Genomic DNA, 24335 nt, shown 5'->3' with positions numbered 1-24335 from the left:
ATTAATACCAAATATATTTCTAACTCCATTTATGAGTGGATCAACTATTTATTGTTCTTATTCTGTGTCGTCAGCCAGGGCATAATATTAACACAGTCTGTTTAAGAACTGTTGTACCACGTTAGACTAATATGTTATGAAAAAAAAAACGAGGGTTTTAGGCATATAATTTGGTAATACCTCCTCATTTTACCCTACTAACTTCAGTACTATTTAGTTAGGTCTAAGGCGACCTTCTGGTGAAACCATAACTTGATCAACAGAAAAATCTCATAATTTTTATGGCAACGAAATTTTGTATTTCCAAATATAAAGTTTATTATTCAAGTAGGCATATTAAAATGCGCTTATGAACGTCAAATAAAGCTACGCCGGCTCTAACCCTACACCTCTGCCCCGAGAAGATTTAAATCCCCCCTCAATTGGAGGAGGGTTCTTCAAATGGAAACTTCCTCAATCTTTTGAAAATTACAGAAAATTCTTCCTTATCTTGCACTTCTGTAGGTTAATCCAGATGTCTCCACCTCAAAGAAAAAATCCCAGTGGAAAGCAGGTTGGTTGTTTACCTACCTGTGCTCTATGCCACAGAACGGAGGCGCGCGAGTGTCCCAACTTGTTCTTACAGGGCCCTTTGTCGTAGTGGCGGAGCAGGAAGTCATCCTGAAAAGAAACAAACATTGCGTATAAAAATGTTCTTACGTATAAATAGTTATTTACGATACAAGTGCGGAAAAGAGGAAATCCGAAACGAGTGGCGATAAATTAAAACACGACCGCAGGGAGTGTTTTAAATCGACACGAGTTGCGAATTACCTATTCGCACGTGTATCGTACAACGTTTTACAGTACATATGGCCCTTTAAACTTTCGACATATGCACGAAAAGTGCTCTTTTACGCACTAGTGCGAGAAAGTAGCACCATATGTACTGTAAATATAATTCTTTAGCCGCCATGGGTACCAGACAGCAGATTAATGTCAGCAGGCAAACGAGTTTTTGTGCCTTATCATGTTAAACCTATGTGACCTGTTCCTCAGTCAACCACTCTTTTTAGACTACAACTAGACTGTTATTGTTGTAGGGATTGTTCCTCCTCCTTGCGTCGTATTCCTCAATATTGAGGGTCGTGACCTCCATTTTGTATCACTTTCTCTCTTACGATCTTTCTCCATCTGTTTCAGTCTAAGGAATGTTATAAGGATTAAGGAATGTTAATGTTTCTGATTTCTTCGCGGGAAACACAAAGAAGTCAATTATTTCTGCCTTACTTTCTTATTTACAGAATCTACCCGTTTATGGCGTGTATTACTGTTTAGCAGACAGACAAAACAAATACATTTTAGGTCATCTTTTAGCTCTCTAACAGTATAAGGGTTTGGAGAAGAAGTAACCAATCCTGCTGTACTGCATATGATATGGTTCGGGTTATGTCGCCTACACTATCTCAAATCTAAAACCAGTGTGTGTCGCTAAAATTTTGAACTAATAAGATTCATCAGCATGCCATCAAAATAGCGATTTAAATTTAAATTCTGCGCACTCAGAACAGGTTGCGTCGTGTTTTGCAGCACGGATTTAAAAATAAACGCCGATCAATATGTTAACACAATCAATGCAGCGGTCGCGGACGAGTCACCGGACGATTCTGTTTCGACAATTTGATATGGTTTTAAGGCCCCGTGGGTTTAGGTTCATCTCTCACTCTCACTGAGTAAGCGTGAGCGAGATGGCTGTGCGTGCCCGGGATCGCGGATATCATGTTTTTGATTTTTTTTATAAGCTTTTTTGAGTTTTTCGGAACTTATATACGAAATATCATTTGATATTTACCACTAGCTTTTCGGTGAAGGAAATCATCGTGAGGAAAAAGGAAACCTGCATACATCTGCGAAGAAATTCAAAGGTGTATGTGTAGTCCCCGATCCGCATTGGGCTAGCTTGGGGACTATCGCCCTAACCTTCTTGCGCATGAGAGGAGGCCTGTGCCCAGCGGTGGGACATATATAGGCTGAATTTTTATTATTTTCTTTATTTATTTTCCTTCTTAGGCTAGGTCATTTATAATATGAATATAAAAGTAAAATACTATTGTGTATAAAAACACAAAAGAATACGAAAACAAAAGGATGGTGACGTCCGGTCACTTTTCCCCACCCACCCATTCACCCACCAGCACCCACGAGATGCTCTGATGCTGTGAAGAGGGTGATTGGCGGTAACATGCAGTGCGTGACCCATATGGCTTATGACCGCATACAGTGGAGACGGAGCATACATGGTCGCGATCTTCAGCAATAAGGGACCCACCGGTCAATTCGAACAACGTGATAATTACTAATTACGAGAACAATACGAGATCTAATAGATACGTTATAGTTTAGTTTTCAACTAGTCATCTTTTGCAGTTCGATTCGAGAAACCAATTGTCAATTGACGCTACAATTACTGTGACGTTTTGGGAAATCCATTAGAGATCCATTGGATGTCTAAGTAATATCTTAAGCAAATCTTAATGAGATCGTTCAGGAGTACATTCGGAATCGCGGAAATGTCAAATTTGACATGACTTTCTTAAATATCTCGTTATCGTTTCTGTTTCATATCTAGTGGATATCTAGTTGATAATGTTGATATCTAGATTAGGTATTGTTCGAATTGGCCCGCGAGGAAGAAGAAAATCACTTCTCCTTATAAGTCAGCGTGGCTAACATTGATTGGTGCTGGCGGTCAAGGTATAGTATCAAAATAATATGAAAACCAAATCAAATAGTTACTTAAATACAGAATTGGCCTCCAAGTTTAACCGAGACCGAGACTATTTGGGGCAATCCGGTATTTTAGGAATCTAGTATAACACGGATATTCGCTAATGTTATTTTATAATGAATGCGAAATTTAAACTACGACGAAGCCTGTTGGTGAATGATGAATATTAAGCCAACAGTAAAGCTAGTCAACCTAGGTGCGTGTGCGCTGGTGGTCAATGTTCATTATTCATGTCAACCATGATATTACAACGTTTTAGGGCCACCCCACACTAACGTCTTTTGAGCGTTGGGGTCTAGTCAGCGCTATGGAAAATGGCGTCACTGCGCAGTTGCGCCAACGTTGCGTCAAGCAGCAGCCATAGAGATGACTAGAGACCGACGCTCGGGAAACGCTAGCGGACACACTATAGTACATCAAAAATCACTTGCGTTTCTATATATGAACGGCACGTCTGTACACGCGGCATGCGTCATTGTGTGAGTAAGTTGCCGCCAATCTGCTGTCGCGGGTCGCGGGGCGAGGTAATTCGAATCGGGGCGGGGCGGTGCGTGGCCATTCTGTATGATAATACTATTACTTATTGTGTGACGCCAGTGGGGGGTCTCCTTACATAAAGGAAGGAACAGGTTATTTTATTGAAAGGAAACGCCATAACTCGGATGGGCAAGGGGTTAAGGTGTTAGCCACAAATGTCGAACACGCTGATTCGATTACAGCCTCAGGCACTGGATGCCTTCGTTCCTTTTTCTTTCGTATTCAACATTAATTACAGTTTAAGGCCTGACATAATGGAATCAAATGTACAGCGTTGTGCGAAATACTCTTAATCATATCGTCCTGTTAAACTTCGGAGTTACCCGATATATTGTGAAGTAAATATTCGGAATTATTCTACAGTGAAGTATCCGGAATTATCGCACTTAAACTATCGTGAGACATATTTCAATGCACAACAATAATGCAGTGCACGACGTACAACCGCCGCGGACACTCGTGCCTGAGGATGGATTCCCAAAGAATCCAAAACATGTCGCCAAAAGCGACTAAAAATAATAGTGAGTAAAAACCGTACTGATAAATATCCGGAATTATCTTAATGTTTTTAGGGTTCCGTACCCAAAGGGTAAAAACGGGACCCTATTACTAAGACTCCGCTGTCCGTTTGTCCGTCTGTCTGTCATCAGGCTGTATCTCATGAACCGTGATAGCTAGACAGTTGAAATTTTCACAGATGATGTATTTCTGTTGCCGCTATAACAACAAATACTAAAAAGTATGGAACCCTCGGTGCGCGAGTCCGACTCGCACTTGGCCGGTTTTTTTTATTTATTACTGTAAGATTACTGTAAATCAGTTTATTTTACTCAGGGTAATGGGAACAGCACGAGGGGAATTCATCTTGTCCCAATGTTTCTCCTGTAACTTATAAGTTCCTTACGAAACCATAGAATTATTTATTTATTACAGCTGCACATAAAGACATCTTTAAACATAAATACATCATTATACAGACATTAAGATCGCTTCAGCCTGCGACATTTCACACATCATCATCATTATAATACAAATAATCACAGTTATTATACTAAACTGTTATTATAATAATTATGTCGTTCGTTGACGACATGCTGATGATATTCTCGTTTAATAAAAAAATAAAAATAAAATATTTTTATTGTACATAAGGAGCACGTTACATAATAAACAATTACACAAGGGTTTGTACAAACATGACAGTATGGAGAGGTCAGACTTTCGACCCCTAAACTAGGTAAGCACCTGTGCCTTAGGGGCTAAAGTTCGTCTAAATTCGATGTCGAAACAAAAATGAAGGTCGTGTACAGCAGTAAGATAGTAAAACATTAAACTAATTGCTATAAATTAATAGTTGCTTAAGTTATTTAAATTTATTTACACTTTAATTATACATTAGCTAGTTGCCTCTGCCTATAGTATGTTATTATAACGAGGAGATTTTCAGTCTCATTGTAAGTTATATTTAGCAGCCAGTCTTGTACTTTAATTTTGACTTCCCGCCTTGTCAAGCTTTAAGATTATATAACAGGCTATTTAGAGTATAACAAGTCCTTTTTCATATTTTAACAGCTGCTGTTTTTGTTTCCCAATAGCATTTTAATATCTCTAGTATAGGTATATTATAAATCTGATTATGTAAAAAAAACCTAGGTACTCAAAGATATTTATAATAAACCTTAACAAACCGAACAAACAAAATTAAGAAAACAAACTTATTTATCATCATAATTTTTTTATTTAAGTCTAATTGCCCTATTGTCGTCAAATCTGGATCTGATGATGGGCTACTAGAGACATCGAGGGAGTTCTTCAAATAAGCTCGTCTGTTTCCTCTCGTAATGTGACATTTGATGCAGTGGAACTGCTAATGAAGACCATTAAATGATAGCATACTATTAGGTGAAATAGCTTTTTTTTAACTTAGGGAACAAATCAAATTATTTTATTAAACATTTTTTGATTTATGTTTTTCAAATAGTCTTTAGTATATGACATATCTATTTTAGGCAGAAGCAAGAAGCTACTGATTAAGGTGTACATCTGGAGTATAGCCCTTTATGGAAGTGAAACGTGGACAATGACCCTAAGAGATAGAAAGAGAATGGAAGCATTTGAAATGTGGTGCTGGAGGCGAATGGAAGGCATTAGTTGGAGAGACAGGATAACGAATGAGGAGGTGCTAAGAAGAATGAGTGAAAGAAGAGCTATTATTTATTGCAAATAGACGCGGGAAAATGATTGGACACTTAATACGACACGACTACTTCTTTAAAACTATCCTGGAGGGGCGGATAGGAAGGAAGCGGGGTAGAGGAAAACCCAGACGCAGCTTTTTAGATCAAGTGAAAGAAAAAGTAGGGGTCGTGCCGTATCAAAAAGTCAAAGAGCTGGCGCGGGATAGGGAAAGCTGGAAGATACTCCACCGACAAGAGAATAACTCTTAAGTTAATGATGATGAAGGTTATACAGGAAACAATGTTTATAACACGCGTTAGAGTAATTTTAGAAAATGCACAATGTTTAACTTCAAGTATTTTTTAAAGCACTTTCTCTTGCTCGGCACGCGTTTTGTTTTGGTCATTGTGTTGTGTAATTACGAGTGATACCGTTAAAGAGCAGGGGTCAAACGAGGTCAAGCCGCAGACACTTGACTTCGGACCTAATAACTTTACCTTGCTTGTATATAGTACAGCTTCAAAAGTAACGTCAAAAGTATCTACAGGCAAAACAACTATCATATTCCTATTTTCTTGCAGGCATTCATTCAAAAATTCGTAAAATAAGATTAGACTCTATATCATAAAAAAAAATTATTGTATCATCATCACGATCATATATATACTTACGTCCCACTGCACGTGGCAACGTAGGCGGCCACGTCAGCACAATGCGGATTGGGGACTTCTCACACACCAATTAATGTATGTTATGTTATAAATATTGAATTGTTTATTTGAAAACAGTCACAAGCGAATCTTACCAACAATAAAACCTAGATGGATCGATTTTTCACCCTCGTTAGCCTCTGGTTTGAAAATTAAATGGAATCATTTTACTTTACAATTTAATGGCTACCGCGAAAACTCAGGCAACCTAATTATTTTAATAATGTAGGGTACATTATTAAAATAATTAGTTTGCCCGTTTAATAGAATTGTCCTTTTCATACGCCCCTATATTATAAATTTCATCGAAATCGCTAGAGCCGTTTTAGAGAAATTACAAAAAGAAATATGCAAATATATCTGCTGTATGTGTCTATATTTGTACCTTTAGACTATAGAGCAATTAGGGTCTGGCACTGTAGTGATTTATCACTATTTGGAAAAGCATTCAATTCACAGAAATAAATATATCATAGAAGACGCAAATGCATCTAAATCGCGTCCGAACCCCGACCAAGCGTCGAGGTTGATCGTCGCTCTTTACAGTCCACGCCGCCGGTTGTTGCAGCCGGACCTCCGTGAAAACTTAAAAAATGCTTCGTTGCATGATAATTAACTGCACTAGCCCAAAAACTGCGAGCACCCAAAGGCAAGAACATATTTCCTATCACAGATAAGTAATTTTAAAATTATATTATGCGTAAATTTTGTATGAAAAAGTCGGCACGCTTGGTTTCAATACAAATCATGGTATTTGCGTCATCTAGCGTATATATTAAATCTGTGGGTGGCCGATAAGTTGGCGAGTTGATTTATCCGCTGGAGCATTCCATTAAAACGGTGTTATATCTTTATTTATGCAATAATATTTAGACTAAAAGTTAAAGGGAAATTGTACTTAATTAGTAGGTAGATGATATTTTTTCATTTCATTTCATTTCATTTATGTATTTTTCATTCAATAAGCACTAACAGCTAAACTTTACGTGCTAATTGGCATTACAATTAATACTTAATGGCTAACATGCATTAATTGCTAAAAACAAAAAGATAGACATACTAATTGCAACTTAACTTAAGTAAATAAGATTTCATTAATTCAAACCGGAATAAATGTCATATACAAAACACACATTACATTTGTTACATAATTATTTTTAAGAAAAAACAATTAAAACGAATTAATAAATTAAATTAAATGTCAACTGTAGAATTTTAAATAATAGCCAATGTCAAATAACTCAATATTAAATTTAAATGAATCTGTTATTAAGAATGTAAAAATGTCAAATCGAAAAAAGCAATATTATACTATCAACTTAATGCTAAGTGATGGAGCTAGTGGTAACGATACTTTCAATATATCGACAGGATGCAGCTAGGAACTTGGTCTCGGTTGTTGAAAACATATCAAGTTGGTCATCGCTGTTCAAGATATCGTTAAGTAGCGTCTGCGCTTGGTGAAGGGGAGAGTTAGCAAGCGTGCGAGTTCGGGCTGGTGGGTGGTTTTGTACATGTACAGACGTTTTTGGCTTTGGAAGGCTAACAATGTGACTACTTCGCTATGTATCTTTGTGTGTTATCTGTCGTGGCATCACCGAATGGGCCCTACGGAAGACCAGCGCTGGCTGTATAGCTAGCATTATGCTGAGTTGGGTCCATTTCGTGATGCACACTTGATGATCTCTTCTTTTCTTGCTGTTGTTGTCTGTACATGTTCGTACTTGTGTTGTGATCGTCACGAATAAATGTCTTTTATCTTTATCTTTACATTGTGTTCGTAGTTAAGATACAGTACCTAGGTTCAGACTTTTTTAGATCATGATGCGGTTGTCAAGAAATGTTAATAACAATCTTGAGACCTTTCTCTAGTAACTTCATCGATTCGAAACCTGAATTCGTGACTTTCGCTCGTTAGAGAAATAATCACGAACATAGGTCTAAATAGCACCTTAAAAATTTGTAACAATTTTGCACAAAAGCTAAAAATAAGAAAATTGCTTGTAATTTTTTTTTTAATTGCTGTGAAGCCGATGGTCCTGGATTCGAATCCCGGTAAGGGCCTTATTTTGTGTGATGAACACAAATATTTGTTCCTGAGTCATGGGTGTTTTCTATGTATTTAAGTATTTGTATATTATATGTATATAATATACAAATTGTCTAAGTACAACTTAATTATTATATTATACTTACATATTAATTATAACTTATATTATATGCCATACAGAGTAATTAGGTTTCCTTTTCTATTAACCTGTGTGATAAAATCGTTACTTATACACATGCACACATGAAGCTGCAATAACTACATGTCAAAGATTCACATGAGTGATATTTTTGTATTTTGACTTACATAAAACAAGTAGGAACTAATTATACACTGACAATTATATGATTCAATTCGGCTTATATGTATAAAAACTACTTAATTGACCTACTTTTATATTATACACATAGATTTAAGATTAGATCCTAAGTATGCATGTAATATTGCTATGCCCTCACAGGGTCCATGTGAACTACCCAGACTTTGTAATACCTATAATACCATGGTTGCAAAAAATAAATATGAAATATGAGAGCCGCGAGGAGATAGTTATTCTCGATACAAGTGCGGAAAAGAGGAAATTGGAAACAAGTGGCGATAAATTAAAACACGACCAAAGGGAGTGTTTTAAATCGACACGAGTTGCGAATTACCTATTCGCACGTGTATCGAACAACGTTTTACAGTACATATGGCCCTTTAAACTTTCGACATATGCACTAAAAGTGATCTTCACGCACTAGTGCGAGAAAGTAGCACCATATGTACTGTAAACTATATTCTGCGAACATCGCAAGATCCAAAATTTGGGGTTTTTACTAAGTACTCGTTTCGGTTTGTACATGTACTTTGTACCGGCTTCATTCGGCATTCAAATTATTCAAAATTCCCACTAGGTATTTCCTCAAACACCAACTGATATTAATCATAATACAAAAAAAATCTAATAAAAACTTAACGAACCGTAGATTAGACTGTGTGAAAAACCAGAGATTTGGGTAAACCAACTTATAGAACACTGATTTCGTGTTTTATACACCCTAGCAAAGAAACATAGATTTTTCAAAAACCATGTCGATTTTTAGGGTTAGATACCCGAAGGGTAAAAACGGTCATAAGACTCCGCTGTCTGTCTGTCCGTCTGTCACCAGGCTGTATCTCATGAACCGTGATAGCTAGGACATTTGAAATTTTCACAGATGATGTATTTCCGTTGCCGCTATAACAACAAATACTAAAAAACAGAATAAAATAAATATTTAAGTGGGGCTCCCATACAACAATTTTTTTGCCGTTTTTTACGTAATGGTACGGAACCCTTCGTGCGCGAGTCCGACTCGCACTTGGCCGGATTTTATTACTTTTTTGTTTACACGGGCATTATTAGATACAAAAGTATTTAATTAACACATTAAAATTAACAACTTGATCAGATAAAAGTTACATTTTGTACTGTAACTTTTTGCTAGGGAGTCTAAGGACACGAATCGAGTGTTCTAAAAGCTGATCCACCCATTTATAGGTTTATTAAATAGTCTCATTGATGTAAGTAGCTTTTTGAAAATAAAAATAGTCAAATCAGGGAAATGTTATAATTGTCTTCACTGGTCCGTCCACTCAATTTATAATGGAAAACGAAGAGCATTAAACATAATTGAATCGTGTAATATTATATTTATAACAACCTACTCAAACTTAATTAATTAAGAAATTAATATTCGATGTAAGCACAAAATATACTAAATATGAAACTAAAATGAAGTTTACTGTACATATGGTGCTACTTTCTCGCACTAGTGCGTCAAATAGCACTTTTCGTGCATATGTCGAAAGTTTAAAGGGCCATATGTACTGTAAAACGTTGTACGATACACGTGCGAGTAGGTAATTCGCAACTCGTGTCGATTTAAAACACTCCCTGCGGTCGTGTTTTAATTTATCGCCACTCGTTTCGAATTTCCTCTTTTCCGCACTTGTATCGAAAATAACTATTAATTTGCGATCTACGTAAATTTCAAATGAGCTAGAATCTTATTATAATTCGAAATCCCTTTACCAACTGACCTTTCATTAATCTTGCTTAGATGCTTATATTTTGTGACTTTGAATAAACTTGTAAATTTTGTAATAAAAGTTATACAGACAGCTTCTGATTTCTGAAGTTTGCAATTAAGGGTCTCCGGCAAGCTCGGTTATCCATACAAACGTAGAAAGTTCCGCTCTCATTTTAAAACGACTAGCTAGATTGCTCTGAAACTTTGTACTTACAATAGGATAAGGTATATCTATGTCTGTAATTAGTTTATGTAGCTTCAGATACCATAGTTAAAAAAATACAGCGAAATTAAGTTTTTCATACAAAAGCATCATAATTACTCTTATAATTAATGTTATTACCAGTAATTAACATCACAACACAAATCACAGTAATCGGTCAAGGATGCCGAGGATGCGCTTCATAAGCAAACTGAACTGGCAAATAACTCAACATTTGAGTAACGGCTGATTGAGGGAGTACATCATTCATGTAGGTAGTTTTTGAGTGACTTCAGATTAACCTTTAGTATGCTTAAGAACAGATCTGCTCCATGTATATTCAACTTAAACATGAAGTTGTCTAGATTGCTATTTAAATAGCAATTTTTTGACAGGAGCATTCGAAAGGTTTTTGGACTGTTGCACTTGCAGTTAAAAGGCGAAGTAGGTTCATAGAGTCACGCAAGGAGGTAATATGGTGGCTTGGAAGTTTCAACTTCATCTTGATCTACAACTTTCCTCGATGGAAAGAATAGCAAAATTAGATCAAATTTTATTTTTGACTTCATTGCTACTCAAAGTGTTACATTTATTTTTGTACTTAAGCCACATCCATTTAGATTTAAACTTTGTGATATTTACTTTAAAGCTTTTACGTCTTCTGCATAAACTGTCCCAGTTTCAAGACAGTGTTATGATTTCATTGAAGATTAAACCCAGTTCGGTGCTTAAAAGAAAAGTGGGCGAAAAACATAAATCTGTTTTCTTATTGCGTCATTATTACAGAGAAATGCAAGTGAGATTACAGTTATGGTATATTGAACTAAGATATTGAGGTTACCAAAATTCCATTTCCGAATTTAGGAATCGGGATAAAATAACACAAATACATCTCAATGTTGTAATAATGTAAACAGTTTCGTTTACTTGTGTATGTTTACTTTGTATGATTTAATAATTGGTCAAGAGCCGGTAACCCGCTTGTTTGTAAAAAAAAGTAGTTATGGTCGAATTTTCTCTGAGGCAATCAGAAATGTTGGTATTGGTAAACTAACTAAGGCACCCGATATGGTCAAGGAATTTAATTTCAGTACCATTTCGTACCGACTTTCATATTTCATTTATTATTATTATTATTTATTTTTATACACACAACCATCAATTACAGGAAATCCTAATTCGACAGTATGGAAATTGACACAAAAAATAGGTACAATACATTAGCTTACAGATTACAGTAGCACAATACGTAAAGCGTAGCCCTTGTGAATTCGTTCAGAGAACAAGAGAACAAATCTAACTCGATCGCTACTCTATTAAGGGTCCTGTATGCGCGCGGTGCAGGGGGCCTGGCGAAGGAGTTGCGTTCGAGCGAGCGGCTCGGCCAGCAGGCTCGGCCGCCGCCGCTGCCACACATACCGATCTGGTACGTTCAAACGCACCTCTGCCAGGACTCCAGGGTTGCACAACTTGCCCCGCACCAACTTAAATATATATGAAGCTAGCCCCAGCTCCCTTCTAACTTCTAGTTTATTGTATCCTACCATTCCTAACACGAACAACGTAGGATACTTTAACGGATAAAAAGGGTATACTCCGTATAATTTTAAATATATAAATCTAATAAATTTATTTTGGATGCGTTCCAACATTAACCTATATTTTGACTCGTGTGGACTCCAGATTGCCGCATTACCCTCCAAGTGACTCCTGACTATTGCCTCGTACAAGACACGTATCGCGTTAATATTAGTAAACCCATGAGCCTGCCTCATTACAAACCCCAGATTTCGGAAAGCCTTCTTACATACTGAAACAATATGGTCTCGAAAGGTGAGGTCGGACTTCACTTTCATATATATTGTATATCACGATAGATTGTGCGTGTTCAGATATTTGTGAGCACATTGGCCACTCCGATATATCTGCAGGCGACTGTACTAAAAAAAAAACATTTTTGATTGTACATAATTTGTAGAATTGCACGCTTGAAGGAGTTGAAGTAGCAACTATAGCCACGAACGTGCCTCATATTCAGAAGAAATAATCGCCTTTGAGGCATCACAATCGTAGACTTGCGAAGTTGCGATCACGGAGCGGGAAATCCTTGTGTATTCTTGTTGATTGGTAGACAGAAAGACAGAACAACACTTACATCGAGCGACGCGAGGCAGTACCAGCAGAACACGTGTTTGCACCGCTTGCACATCATCTGCGCGCAGCCCTCGTCCTTCTCGATGGGGACACGACACATCGGGCAGAGTTTGATGAGCTCCGAGTCGGGCAGGAGCGGGGCGCCGGCGCCGGCCATGGAGGAGGACGCCGCTGCCGCCTCGCAGGACATGCTGCCGTGCCACTGTTGACAAAAAAAAAATTAATGTTTTACGTTACAAACTGAAAAAACCGGCCAAGTGCGAGTCGGACTCGCGCACCGAGGGTTCCGTACTTTTAGTACTTATTTGTTGTTATAGCGGCAACAGAAATACATCATCTGTGAAAATTTCAGTTGTCTAGCTATCACGGTTCATGAGATACAGCCTGGTGACAGACAGGCGGAGAGCAGAGTCTTAGTAATAGGGTCCCGTTTTTACCCTTTGGGTACGGAACCCTAAAAATCACGTTTGTTGTATGGGAGCCCTACTTAAATATTTATTTTATTCTGTTTTTAGTACTTGTTGTTTTAGCGCCAACAGAAATACATCATCTGTGAAGATTGTAACTGTTATCACGGTTCATGAGATACAGCCTGGTAAAAGACAGACGGACAGAGGAGTCTTAGTAATAGGGTCCCGTTTTTACCCTTTGGGTACGGAACCCTAAAAATCGTGACCAAACCCTCCAGCCCACGAGACCGGATTCCAACCTTCGTTCTCAGATTTCGCATCTAATCATAACCTCTAGTAGGCTATCCGGTCACGGCGGCACCCGTCCCAAGTTCTCAAGTATACTTATGCAATCTTTGAAAGGCTTACCTAAGGCTCTAAGGGCAAGCAATAAGATGTTGCAGCTTAGATAAGAGCTATAAGATATACCGGTATCTCTGACAAATGATGACAGAAACAAGCTTATTAGATTTCTCTGCAACTGCTGATTGTTCCTACATAGTTACTAACAACAACACTCGACTGACAATCTGTGAAACTCATGTTCTTGCCATAAGGTGGAACAATTATCATAGTCATAGACTCTTTGGCAATGACCCATCTGTCAAGTCAAGGATACAGAGCCTTGAGCATCGCCGTCGAGTCGCTTGCCTATCGGTGTTCTATCGGATACATTTCGGGGAGTGCGCACAGGAACTACACGACCTGATCCCACCTTCCCCTTTCCATCATCGGACATCCAGGCGCGGGGAGCGAATGCACCCGTTCGTGGTCCACATTCCATTCGTTCGGAAGAAACGTTTTGCCTCCTCCTTTTTGGTACGGACGGCTAAGGAATGGAATGCGCTCCCGCCATCTGTATTCCCTGATCAATATGACCTCGGTCTCTTTAAAAGTGTTTCTTCTCTTTAAGAGTGAATAGGCTGTTACTGAACCGGTAAGCTCCATCTTAGGCCCTGTCTTCATTTTCCATCAGGTGTGACTAGGGCCAATCGCCGATCAGTTTATAATTTAAAAAAAAATTGACAACGATGGACGATGGTACATACTTGTAAGTACACTACTTGTATGCACAGCTGTACATTTGTTGTCCTAAGGCAACAGTCATTTAGCAGCGAACACGACAAGACTCCACGGAATTATTACAACACGGCACGGCATTGGAATCGAATTTGAATACAATAGAGCCGAAATGTACCGACAACTGACCATTTTTAAACCATATTACAATAGCTTAAAGGCTATAAATGGTCAGACAAGTTTGTACTGACACAGATACTAGGTTGATGACGTTGAATTCGAAGGTCCTGTGAATAACTCATGTAATATTTTGAGTATGAATATAAATTAAAGTGTAAATTAACCAATTTATAGATCCTAAACTACTAATTTATATTGTAATTTTATATTACGAAGTAAATAAATCTAATCTAACTAACCTACCGCCAATTATCATCCCTTAGAAAAGTAATTAGCATAACACAAATTCAACTTTAAGTTGGAATATTAAGGTTAACTTTCGTTTGGCATGTAGGTATACAGGTCAAAAGGAGGACAATTTGCGAGTGTGCCATCCCTTAGGCGCCCGGGTTCTGGGTTGGTAATTAAAATGTCTGCTCGATTTGGTTTATGCATTTTACGCCAATTTTATAGCCTAAAAGCATTTAAGGCTTTATTTTATAGGTCACGTAATTAACCATTAACCTAAACATTTACATATATGACTGTTCGGCTGTTGTTGGGAACTCTTAAAGTCAAACATGCCACATACTTGAAGGATAATTCGATTGGGTAATATGTATAAAGTGGAGTTTAATAGAAATGGCAAATAATACATGTACCTAATCAAATTTACCTTCAATACTTCGTAATCACGCACTTATTAACAATAACCATGATTTTATCTAGAGTTTCTAAATACTAAAGTATTTTATTTATATCAAATATTAGTTAAAATACATGTTAATTAATAATATTTCAACGAAAACAACTTATGTAAAAATGTTAGGTTATAAGTCATAAGTCAAATGCTAACAATATTTGTTTAGATTATTTGCCATTTCTATTGAACTCCACTTTACTTCGCTTTATCTGTCTAAAATAACATATGGGCAGATTGGGTAAGATTGATTTTAGTATCTCGGATTTATACTAAGAACCTAGCTTATTTTTTATTAAGAACACAGCTCACACAGCTTAACGTAGCAATATTCAGAAAAAACATGCGCGCTTCTTCCGATTTAAAAGATTCATGTCATAAAAAGCGTGGGACTGAAATTAATCAAATTGGAGCTCATTCGTGTTTGAATAGAATCGGCAATCACAATCAGAATCACGAGGAAAGTAATGATAGTAGACATACCATTTACTACTACTAAATTACTTAAGGCGGTTCCCTGACCCAGAAGGCGAAAAATCTCCTTATATGATCATGTTTTTCTAAGAGGCGTTGACAGTCGTAGACGTGGAAAAAATATATGTAGTTCTTGACTATATTATCTTTAATATCATAGCTTCCGATACACGAATTATGACACTTCGCTCGATACAATTAATTCCCAAAGTAACCTCTAACTCGGACTTTTAATCCAACTTTACTCGGTTATTTATTATGTGATACTACCTAGCTTTCAAACGATGTACAAATTATACGGAATAAACTTAAACTTTTGATTTTATTTGATACTATGTATATGACAGAACTTATGAGCCGACTAGGTATAAACAAAAAAAAGAAGAACAAAACAATCTTAACTTAAATAGTAATTTCATAGCTTTCGAATTTCGATATTGTAGGGTAACGTTTTTTAAATAAATAAAAATCGACAAAATTCGATCAAAATGGACACTTGGCGCGCATGCTATTTCCCGTTCTTTCTTGCGAAATGTGACAGAGACAGCGGCAAGCCGATGGAACGGCCATAATGGCGCAGCGACCCAAAATGAGTCTTGGCCTCCGACACGAGTAAACGCCCGAAACGAGTAAACGCCAGTTGCCTCGATCCTGCGCAATCTCCCGCCAGTTATCGGCTTGAAGATCGCGCCAATAGTACTATTAGTTATTCTGTGCTTCAAACCTCATCGCCCCAGCAATACCACAGAATAACTAATATACTAACCTGGGACGCCCGATCGGCCTTCGCCCTACCATAGAGTAACTTATACTAGAGCGGTACTGTCATAGTAAATTTTGTAACCCCAGTAAATTCACTGCCATCTGTCGACACACTTTAAAACTAAAAATTAAGATTTATAAAAATACGATAAAATGTATTTAAATATAGATAAATGATTTTTTTTAAATGCATTAATTATTTTTATGATTTTGACCCATGTTCTTTCACTGATATGCGTTAAAATTGTTAAATAACAAACGAAACAGTCAACGCCATCTATACGACAGTGGGCCAAAACTAGTGGCGCCCTCTGAACGAGAATCAAATTTTCTTGATTTTCGAGGCACGTTTTTTCCTTAGACTGTAAACATCTATTACGGAGTTATATCTATCTTTGGCCCTACCGAGGGAAAAAAGGCGCTTAAAGGGTATATCCGGGACTATTTAAGGAATGGCAATTTCCCGGTGTAAATTCCTGAAGCTTCTTACTTTCTAAATTACAATTTCCTGCAGAATGTTTAAGATCGTTAGGTAGATATTTTATGCTGTAGGCGTAAAGTTCCATAAATTCCCGATAAATGACGATAAAGCATTCTACGCATTCTGTCAAAAAATACTAAAAAACCTAACCATTTTGTCGTTGTCACACAATTGACACAATACACGTGAATTGGGAAATCAATGTGCCAATTGCCATGCTGAGTTGCTGACACAATGTTTTCAAAATGTTCTACATACTATTTTAATAACTTCCCAGAATTTCCCGTGTGGACCAATATCTTTCCTTTTCAAAATAATAATTTCCTCTATTTATTGTGGAAACTTTCGCAACTTTTCAGTCCGTAAAGGGGCTTGAAATTACGTTTACAAAACTAAGCTCTGTAATTATACGCGAGATACTGAAAATATACTTTTTGATTGGCCCGTTAGATCTATAATTTTAGTACAAAATCAGACAGATTTTCTAGTAACAGCAGTTGGAGTTTACATAAAGTTCGATCAATAGAAAATTGCTTCGAAAACCCTACAAACTTAGCATACCTCTAAACAGTCTAGACTTATATGGACCGTGATTACATTATTACGTGGTTTGATAACCGAATCAAACACGAGTAGTGACACTGTGAGTGTAGTGTGCTTGGACAGAACAAAAAGTGTGAACGTGACCAGTGATGGTACGTTGAAAGCGAACGCAGCCGACGCGCACGAATAAGCGCGGTCTACACAACTTTGACACCCACACGCTATCTCCAGTTACCCGTGAACAAGATGCATGTAACTCCGTCGAAATATCGGGAGCTCAAAAACAATAAAAAAGGTAATCACGGTCTGTATCCCGGTCGATATAAGTCTAGTGAAACTAACCGCGAATCATTCAAAACTGTTAGCATACCTCACTTAGCCCCAGTTGCACTAACCGCATTTGACACTGATCAACATCACTCAGCAGAAAACTATGAAAATTCTCATACAATAAAATTTTGCGCTCTTTTACGGTGACAGACGGTTTGGTGCAACCGACCCTTAGTCAACTGTATAATTTAACATAGATGCGTTTTCTATGACGACCTATCGATATCATAATGGCCCTTCTTACACCACCTTGACATTTACGGTCTAATAAATCGATATTAACATCGCATTGCGACTCGATAACTAATTTGTACCTATGCAATGGAAATCTGATAGACGTTAAGCTTTTATTAGGGATCGTTACCATCGTCATAGAGACATCAGAGGGCCTACCGCGAAAGCCGAAATCCGCACATTGCATTCTTTGACTCCAATGAAGGAGCAATTAGAGTGACAGAGAAAAATCTCCACAATTTCCGAACTTCGATTTTCGCGGTTATAGCCCAGTAAGCTTAAGAGCTACCATCAGTTTCCTTACTCAACGAAAAGTCATAGCTGTGCTTAATGTACATCAAATTGTGTAAAAATGTTTGTGTCAATATCCAGAGAGGAATATGGGCACCACGTTTGTATGGTAGAAGCAATCCCTCCACTATCCTATTCTTAATTAGCAAAACTGACAGAGTGGCTACTAACACTGATTGATTGAACTTATCTCCTATTTCCAGCCCACTTGTGAAGCCAATAACTCAAATTCTCAGTGTCTGTCAGTTTAAAATTGTGGCTTTGATTAACAACGAATCCGAGATATAACTTATATTATAATAAATCTTATCTGAAAGCAGGTTTATATATTGTATAAGTATATTTATATATGAATAAGTAGTATATTATAGCATTTTGAGAAACGGGCCCCCGTTGTATCTTATTTAACGTATCAAGTATCAAATCGACATTTCCCATTGTATTTAGGTTGACATTTCTCTAAGTTATAACGTGCGGCATTATTTGCATCTTATAAAACAAAGTCCCCCGCCGCGTCTGTCAGTGTGTATGTATGTTCGCGATAAACTCAAAAATTACTAAACGGATTTCCTTGCGGTTTTCACCTATCGCTATCGATTATCGATATCGATGATTTTTGAGGAAGGTTTAGTTGTATAATTTGTTAACCCGTGCGAAGCCGGGGCTGGTCGCTAGTCTTTAACATTTCCAACGACAAACAATATCAACATACGCAACAGATGAGTCTCGAAAATGTATGAGATATATTTAATCCCGCCATAAATAAGATTAATCTAAACCAGAACATTGAAGAGCAATAAATCGTTTCATAAATGTTAGCACTCGAACAGAAAACTGGGACAATGTTAATTATAGACGCTGCGCCAAAAGACATTGGCCGTCGAAATCATATGAATCTATCATATGATATGACTCATTTAAAGATCATCATCATCATCATAACTTAAGAGCTTTGCTCTTGTCGGTGGAGTAAATGCCAAGAGCCAGTCCTGAGCCAGTCTTTTGATTTGCTCGTACGATGCATTCTCTTTCACTTGGCTCAGATAAGTAATTCTAGGCTTTCCACTGCCTCTCGTATTTTCAATTTTGCCTTCCAAAAAGTTCAGGAAAAAGTTGTCGTTTCGTATTAGGTGTCCTAACATCTTGCCTCTCCTATTCCTTATGGTATTTAATAAGCTTCGCCTTTCTCCTACCATATTCAAAACCTCTTCATTCGTCTTTCGTCCAGTCCAACTAATAATAATATAATAATAATAATATAATTTCTTTATTCAGATTTCTATGATCCATTGGTTAGAGTACATAATTACTTAAAATCTATTGTTAATGTTTGTAAAAAATTAATAACAAGTACATTAAATTAAAATAATTAAATTAAAAATATAAACTTAAATTTGACAAAATCAGCTACCCATGACCATTAAATTGTTAAGATGTTTGTGCATGGGAGAGTCAGGCTTTTCTACAAACATTTTTAGGATGCCGTTAGAGCTGCTCCGCATCCTACTAACTAGCGAGGCAGTTCTTTTACGCACTATGGCGTGAAACCCATCTGTGCGTGCCTCCGCAAACATTTTAGAAGCACTGCAGAAGCGGGGCAGCTTCAACAACGCCCGAAAGCCGTTATTATATTGAACCCTCAGGGCACTGAGCGCCTTCTGAGTGCAGTTGAACCACAGGCTGCTCGTATAGAAGCTCTGACAGAACGCTTTAAAAAGCGTGATCTTAACTTGATCCGAGCAACGAGCAAACCTGCGGGCCAACATATTACTCCTCACCGCCAGCGCCCTGCGTTCTCTTTCGATATCTAAATGATCCTTAAGGTCGTCGGTTAGATAATGCCCAAGATATTTAAAGCTATAAACCCTCTGTAATGGTGTGCCGTTGAGGAAAATGTCCGGCACATTAAGTGGCGGCATTTCTGGTCTTTTACCGGCGGCCTTAAAGATCATATATTCACTTTTGGTTACATTGTATTGTAATCCGTGGCTGCTCGCATAGGACTCGCAAATATTCAGGAGCCTTCTCAGTGCCTTCACCGATGGGCTCAACAACACCATGTCGTCTGCGTAGCTGATTTTATTTACACAGACACCGTCGACGTGACATCCCACATGCGTGTTGCTGAGCTCCGATATAAGCCCGTCCACATACAGGTTGAAGAGCTTTGGCGAAGACAACCCACCCTGTCTTACGCCACACTCTAACCCGTACGAGTCCGAACGTGCATTAGTCCACCGTACACTATTGCGCTGATTTGCGTACCAATATTGGAATATGCTGGTCAATTCCGTGGGTATGTTCCTATCCCTCATCTTCTGCCATAAGACGTCGTAGGAAACTAAGTCAAAGGCTTTAGAGAGATCCAGGAAACAAGCGTAGACGGTAGTGCTGCGTTCAGTGTAATACCGGACGGCATGCTTAAGGCCCAAAATGGCAGTTTCAGTCGAGAGGCCAGGTCTAAATCCAAATTGTCCGTCATGAAAGTGTAAGTAGTTGTCAAGTTGGGCGTTAAGCATGCTATCCAATACTTTGGCGAGTACATTTGCGAGAGAGATTGGTCTATAGTTTGTTTTGTCCGCGATGTCTCCAGTCTTGTTTTTTACTATGGGTACAATAATGGTATTCATTAACTCATGTGGTAAGTACGCATGGCTTAGACAAAATGAATAAAACATAGACAAAACTCTCGGCAAGTGAATTCCTGCATATTTTAAGTGTTCGATACTTAGACAGTCACTACCAGGGGACTTGCCTCTAGTCATATCTCTAATAACGTTCGCTACTTGTTTAGCCGTGATATGAATTGTCATCCTGTCATAACTAGTCTCAGCATCGATCACCTGTTGTGAAGGACCTAAAGGTGACTGCACTGTAAAATGCTTCCTAAATACTTCCGCAATTTCCTTGGGTTCACTTTGGCCTGCAACGCTTACGGGTAGGCTAGGTTTTATATTTAGTTTGTTTGTAGCTTTCCAAAATTTATTAAAGTTTTTAGTTTCCCTATGCGTCGCAATGATATCCATTTTAATTTGCTCTTGGTGTTTTATGCACTACTAATCCTTTCCATCCTCCGCCAACACCACATTTCAAAAGCTTCCAACCTTTTTCTGTCTTTTTGTCTCATGGTCCACGTCTCAATCGCATACAACGCAATGCTTTAGATAAACACTTTTTATCAATCGTTTCATGGCTTTTTTTGGAAATGCGTGCCTTAAGTAGGTCTTTTTTTGTTATTGAAGGCTCTTTTAGTCATAGTGATTCTCTGCTTGATGTCTTCGGTGCATCTAGTCATTAGTTATCACGCTTCCTAAATATTTGTACTAATTGACTTGTTCTGGGTGTGTCCTGAAGTATGATGGGTTAAACTTTTGGGCGGTTCGATGCTGTCAGAATGTTTTTTTGCAACTGTAAATGTTTTAGTTTTTTATTTATTTATTTTTTATTTATTTAAAGATACCATTTATAAATAGATAGCTTTTTCCCGCGACTTTGTCTGCGTGGAATGATGATGATTGATAAAATAAAAACTATCCTATGTCCTTTCCCGGGCCTCACACTATATCCGTACCAAATGTCATCTAAATCAGTTTAACGGTTTAGATGAAATTTGGTTACTTTTAGCTACTTTCGCATTTACAATATTAGTAGGGATCAGGTATAAAAGGCGGTAAGGTTTCCAAACCGGAGGACGTTTGGTTCAATTCCCGGATCGGACCTACAGTACCGGCCAAAAATCTGTAAGGTGATATATTTTGGCTGGTGTACCAACGGTGTACTCGGGACTTATGTGTGGATAGACGCGGATTTTAAACGAAAATATTTACGGTTCAGTACTAATCTTATGCCAGCTCTTATGAATCTACCTATAACATTTATATTAACTTATTATTGTTAATAATAATTTTATTTTTAAGAATTGAGTCACTTGTAAAATGTATTTGTTTTACCAATAAAGATCTGAATATCTGTATACCAATGAGGTAATCAACGTTATTTTTATCCTTCTGATGCTTAGGTATGAGTTTGTTTTTCGGTGAAGAAAAATTATCAACAGGTAAACTTGTCTGTTTCCTGTTTCTAAATCTCAATGTCTGTTTCTAAATCTCATTGCCTGTCAAGTAAGTATTTAAAGTATTTATAGTTTTAAAACGAAGCTTAAACAGTACATGCTTAACCACCAACTTAGCCAAGAAACCTTACACGATACGAGCTGCCTGTAGTTTTTTGCTTTTACTTACCACGTAGATTACGTTCCCTCTGCATTGCCATGGCACATTACTTTAAAAAAACTTTGTTCTCGCCCTCTTGAAACTGTCTGTAAGCACTTAAGCAGTCAAATTTAGATGTTCTGATAAAATCGACCTGTCTTAGCTGTCATTTTAGTTTAGTTTGCGTATCTGCCGCATGGCGCTAGTTATAATCCTAGGCATAATGTACGGCCAAGCTGAGTTCGGCCGGATATAACAGCTGTACGTAATAATAGTGTCTATTGTAATAAGTATTTTTAACTTGTCTCTGTCTTTTGTATGTTATATTATATATTAATTTTGTTGTTTTTCTTGTTACCTGTCGTGATTGTTTCACCGGATGGTCTCACCGGAAGATCAGCGCTGGAAGTCGCCAGCAACATGCTGAGGTGAGACCATTTCGTGGCACTTTTTCTTTTATTTATGTTTCTCTGTTCTGTATAACTTTCTATTTGTGTGTGCTATTCTGTCTATGTAAATCTATTTTATTTGTGGTGCAATAATAGACCGCGAGCCAGGCGCAAATTTCGTCAGTCATCGCCTCCGGGGCGAAAACTCGTATAGGGCGTAACGGCTATGTATGATGAACCCTCGTGAACGTCAGCTGCCGCTCCGTTGGTGGGTTGAGGAAAGGCCGCCTCCGAAACGCGTAACGCGTTTTTTTATAGACTATTTGCTGCCATTCCTCAACCCACCAACAGAGCGGCAGCTGACATTCACGAGGGTTCATCATACATAGCCGTTAACCACTATACCAGTTATCGCCCGGAAGGCGACTGGTCATGAAAATCTGTTCCTGGCCCGCCAAGGTTCAATTTTATTGTTTATTTGGCCTCAAGAATGTGTCAAGTCTCCAAAGTGCAATTTTATTGTTTATTTGGCCTCAAGAATAGGACGTAAATAAGTTGTTGATAATGAACAGGCTTTTCACGCCTTAGCGCCACTTGCACTATCCTACTAACCCAGGGTTAAGCGGTTAAACCGTTAACCCAGTGTCAAATGGTAACCATAGTAACTCCAGGTTTAATCGGTTACCCCGGGTTAATGTAATGATGCAAGTGCGCTTAGGTTAGAACCATTAAATTAATCTTTCTATACCAGAGTGAAGTGAAGGCTAGTTTAAACTACCTACGCTGCACAATAAATAAATACTAATAACTTGTATAGAAAGGTCAATATTATCTGTCCCGTGCAAGTTTTTCAAGCGCTGAGTGAGGGCATTGTAGCGGGGCTTGTATAAATCCTACACCGGCCTTTCTTCTGTCCGCTATTCTGGAAAAGATGTGAAAGATGTGACTAGGTAGAGAGTCGATACGAGTCTGAATTTTAAAAACTTTCGTTTATTACACGGTTTAGGTAGGAGGCATTAATGTTTATCCAACATAAAGGGCTATCGCTGCAAAATAAACAACAAGTTACCGTCAAAAATATTGTTTAATACACACTTTCATTGCCGATTGTACTTTCTCTCCTTTGCATGTCTATCAAGTACATACAGCTCGAGATCTTTCTTCCTTTGGCTACCTTTCGACTGCATCATCAGATCAACTCCAAGTTAGCATTGTCATCGGAAATACGGAAATATGCCGAATTTGAGCTCTATCATAGACCCGTGGTTTAAATTTAAGTTACAAGATTTGAAGCACATATACAGGGTGGCTAAAAAAATAAGTGCATTCCCGTTGCCAGGCAGGTTTTGGGATTATACTGAGCAACTTTTACTATGGGACCAAACACGAAATCGCGAAAAAAAAATTTTTTCCCTCCCATAGAAAATGGACCAGCCAAAATGTATGAAATTTTTTTTGCGCGATTCGGGGTTGGTAAATATATATATATAGTATACATACTCATATACAAATATACGCAGTGAAGCTAAATTTTAATAAAAGTGTGCAAAAACTAAAAACTCGTATAGAGGGGCCAATATTCTTTGTCCCGGGCAAGCTTTTACATTAAGTGGTGCTCAGTGAGGGCATTGTAGTGCTTC

General features: G+C 37.8%; 1 protein-coding gene across 2 annotated transcripts in view; it reads right to left on the bottom strand.

The window, feature by feature from the left end:
• The window catches only part of LOC134745610 (E3 ubiquitin-protein ligase RNF144A), a 207557-nt gene that overhangs the window by 4959 nt on the left and 178263 nt on the right, over positions 1–24335 (bottom strand). For both annotated transcript variants that reach the window (XM_063679700.1, XM_063679701.1), the window contains 2 exons: positions 12654–12854; positions 571–660 (listed from right to left, as the gene is read on the bottom strand). In XM_063679700.1, coding sequence (XP_063535770.1) covers positions 571–660; positions 12654–12854 — 291 coding nt within the window. The remainder of the gene's footprint in view (positions 1–570; positions 661–12653; positions 12855–24335) is intronic.

Source organism: Cydia strobilella, chromosome 11 (assembly GCF_947568885.1).
Source record: "Cydia strobilella chromosome 11, ilCydStro3.1, whole genome shotgun sequence".
In the NCBI taxonomy this organism is placed as follows: domain Eukaryota; kingdom Metazoa; phylum Arthropoda; class Insecta; order Lepidoptera; family Tortricidae; genus Cydia; species Cydia strobilella.
This window is presented reverse-complemented; position numbering and strand designations above follow the sequence as displayed.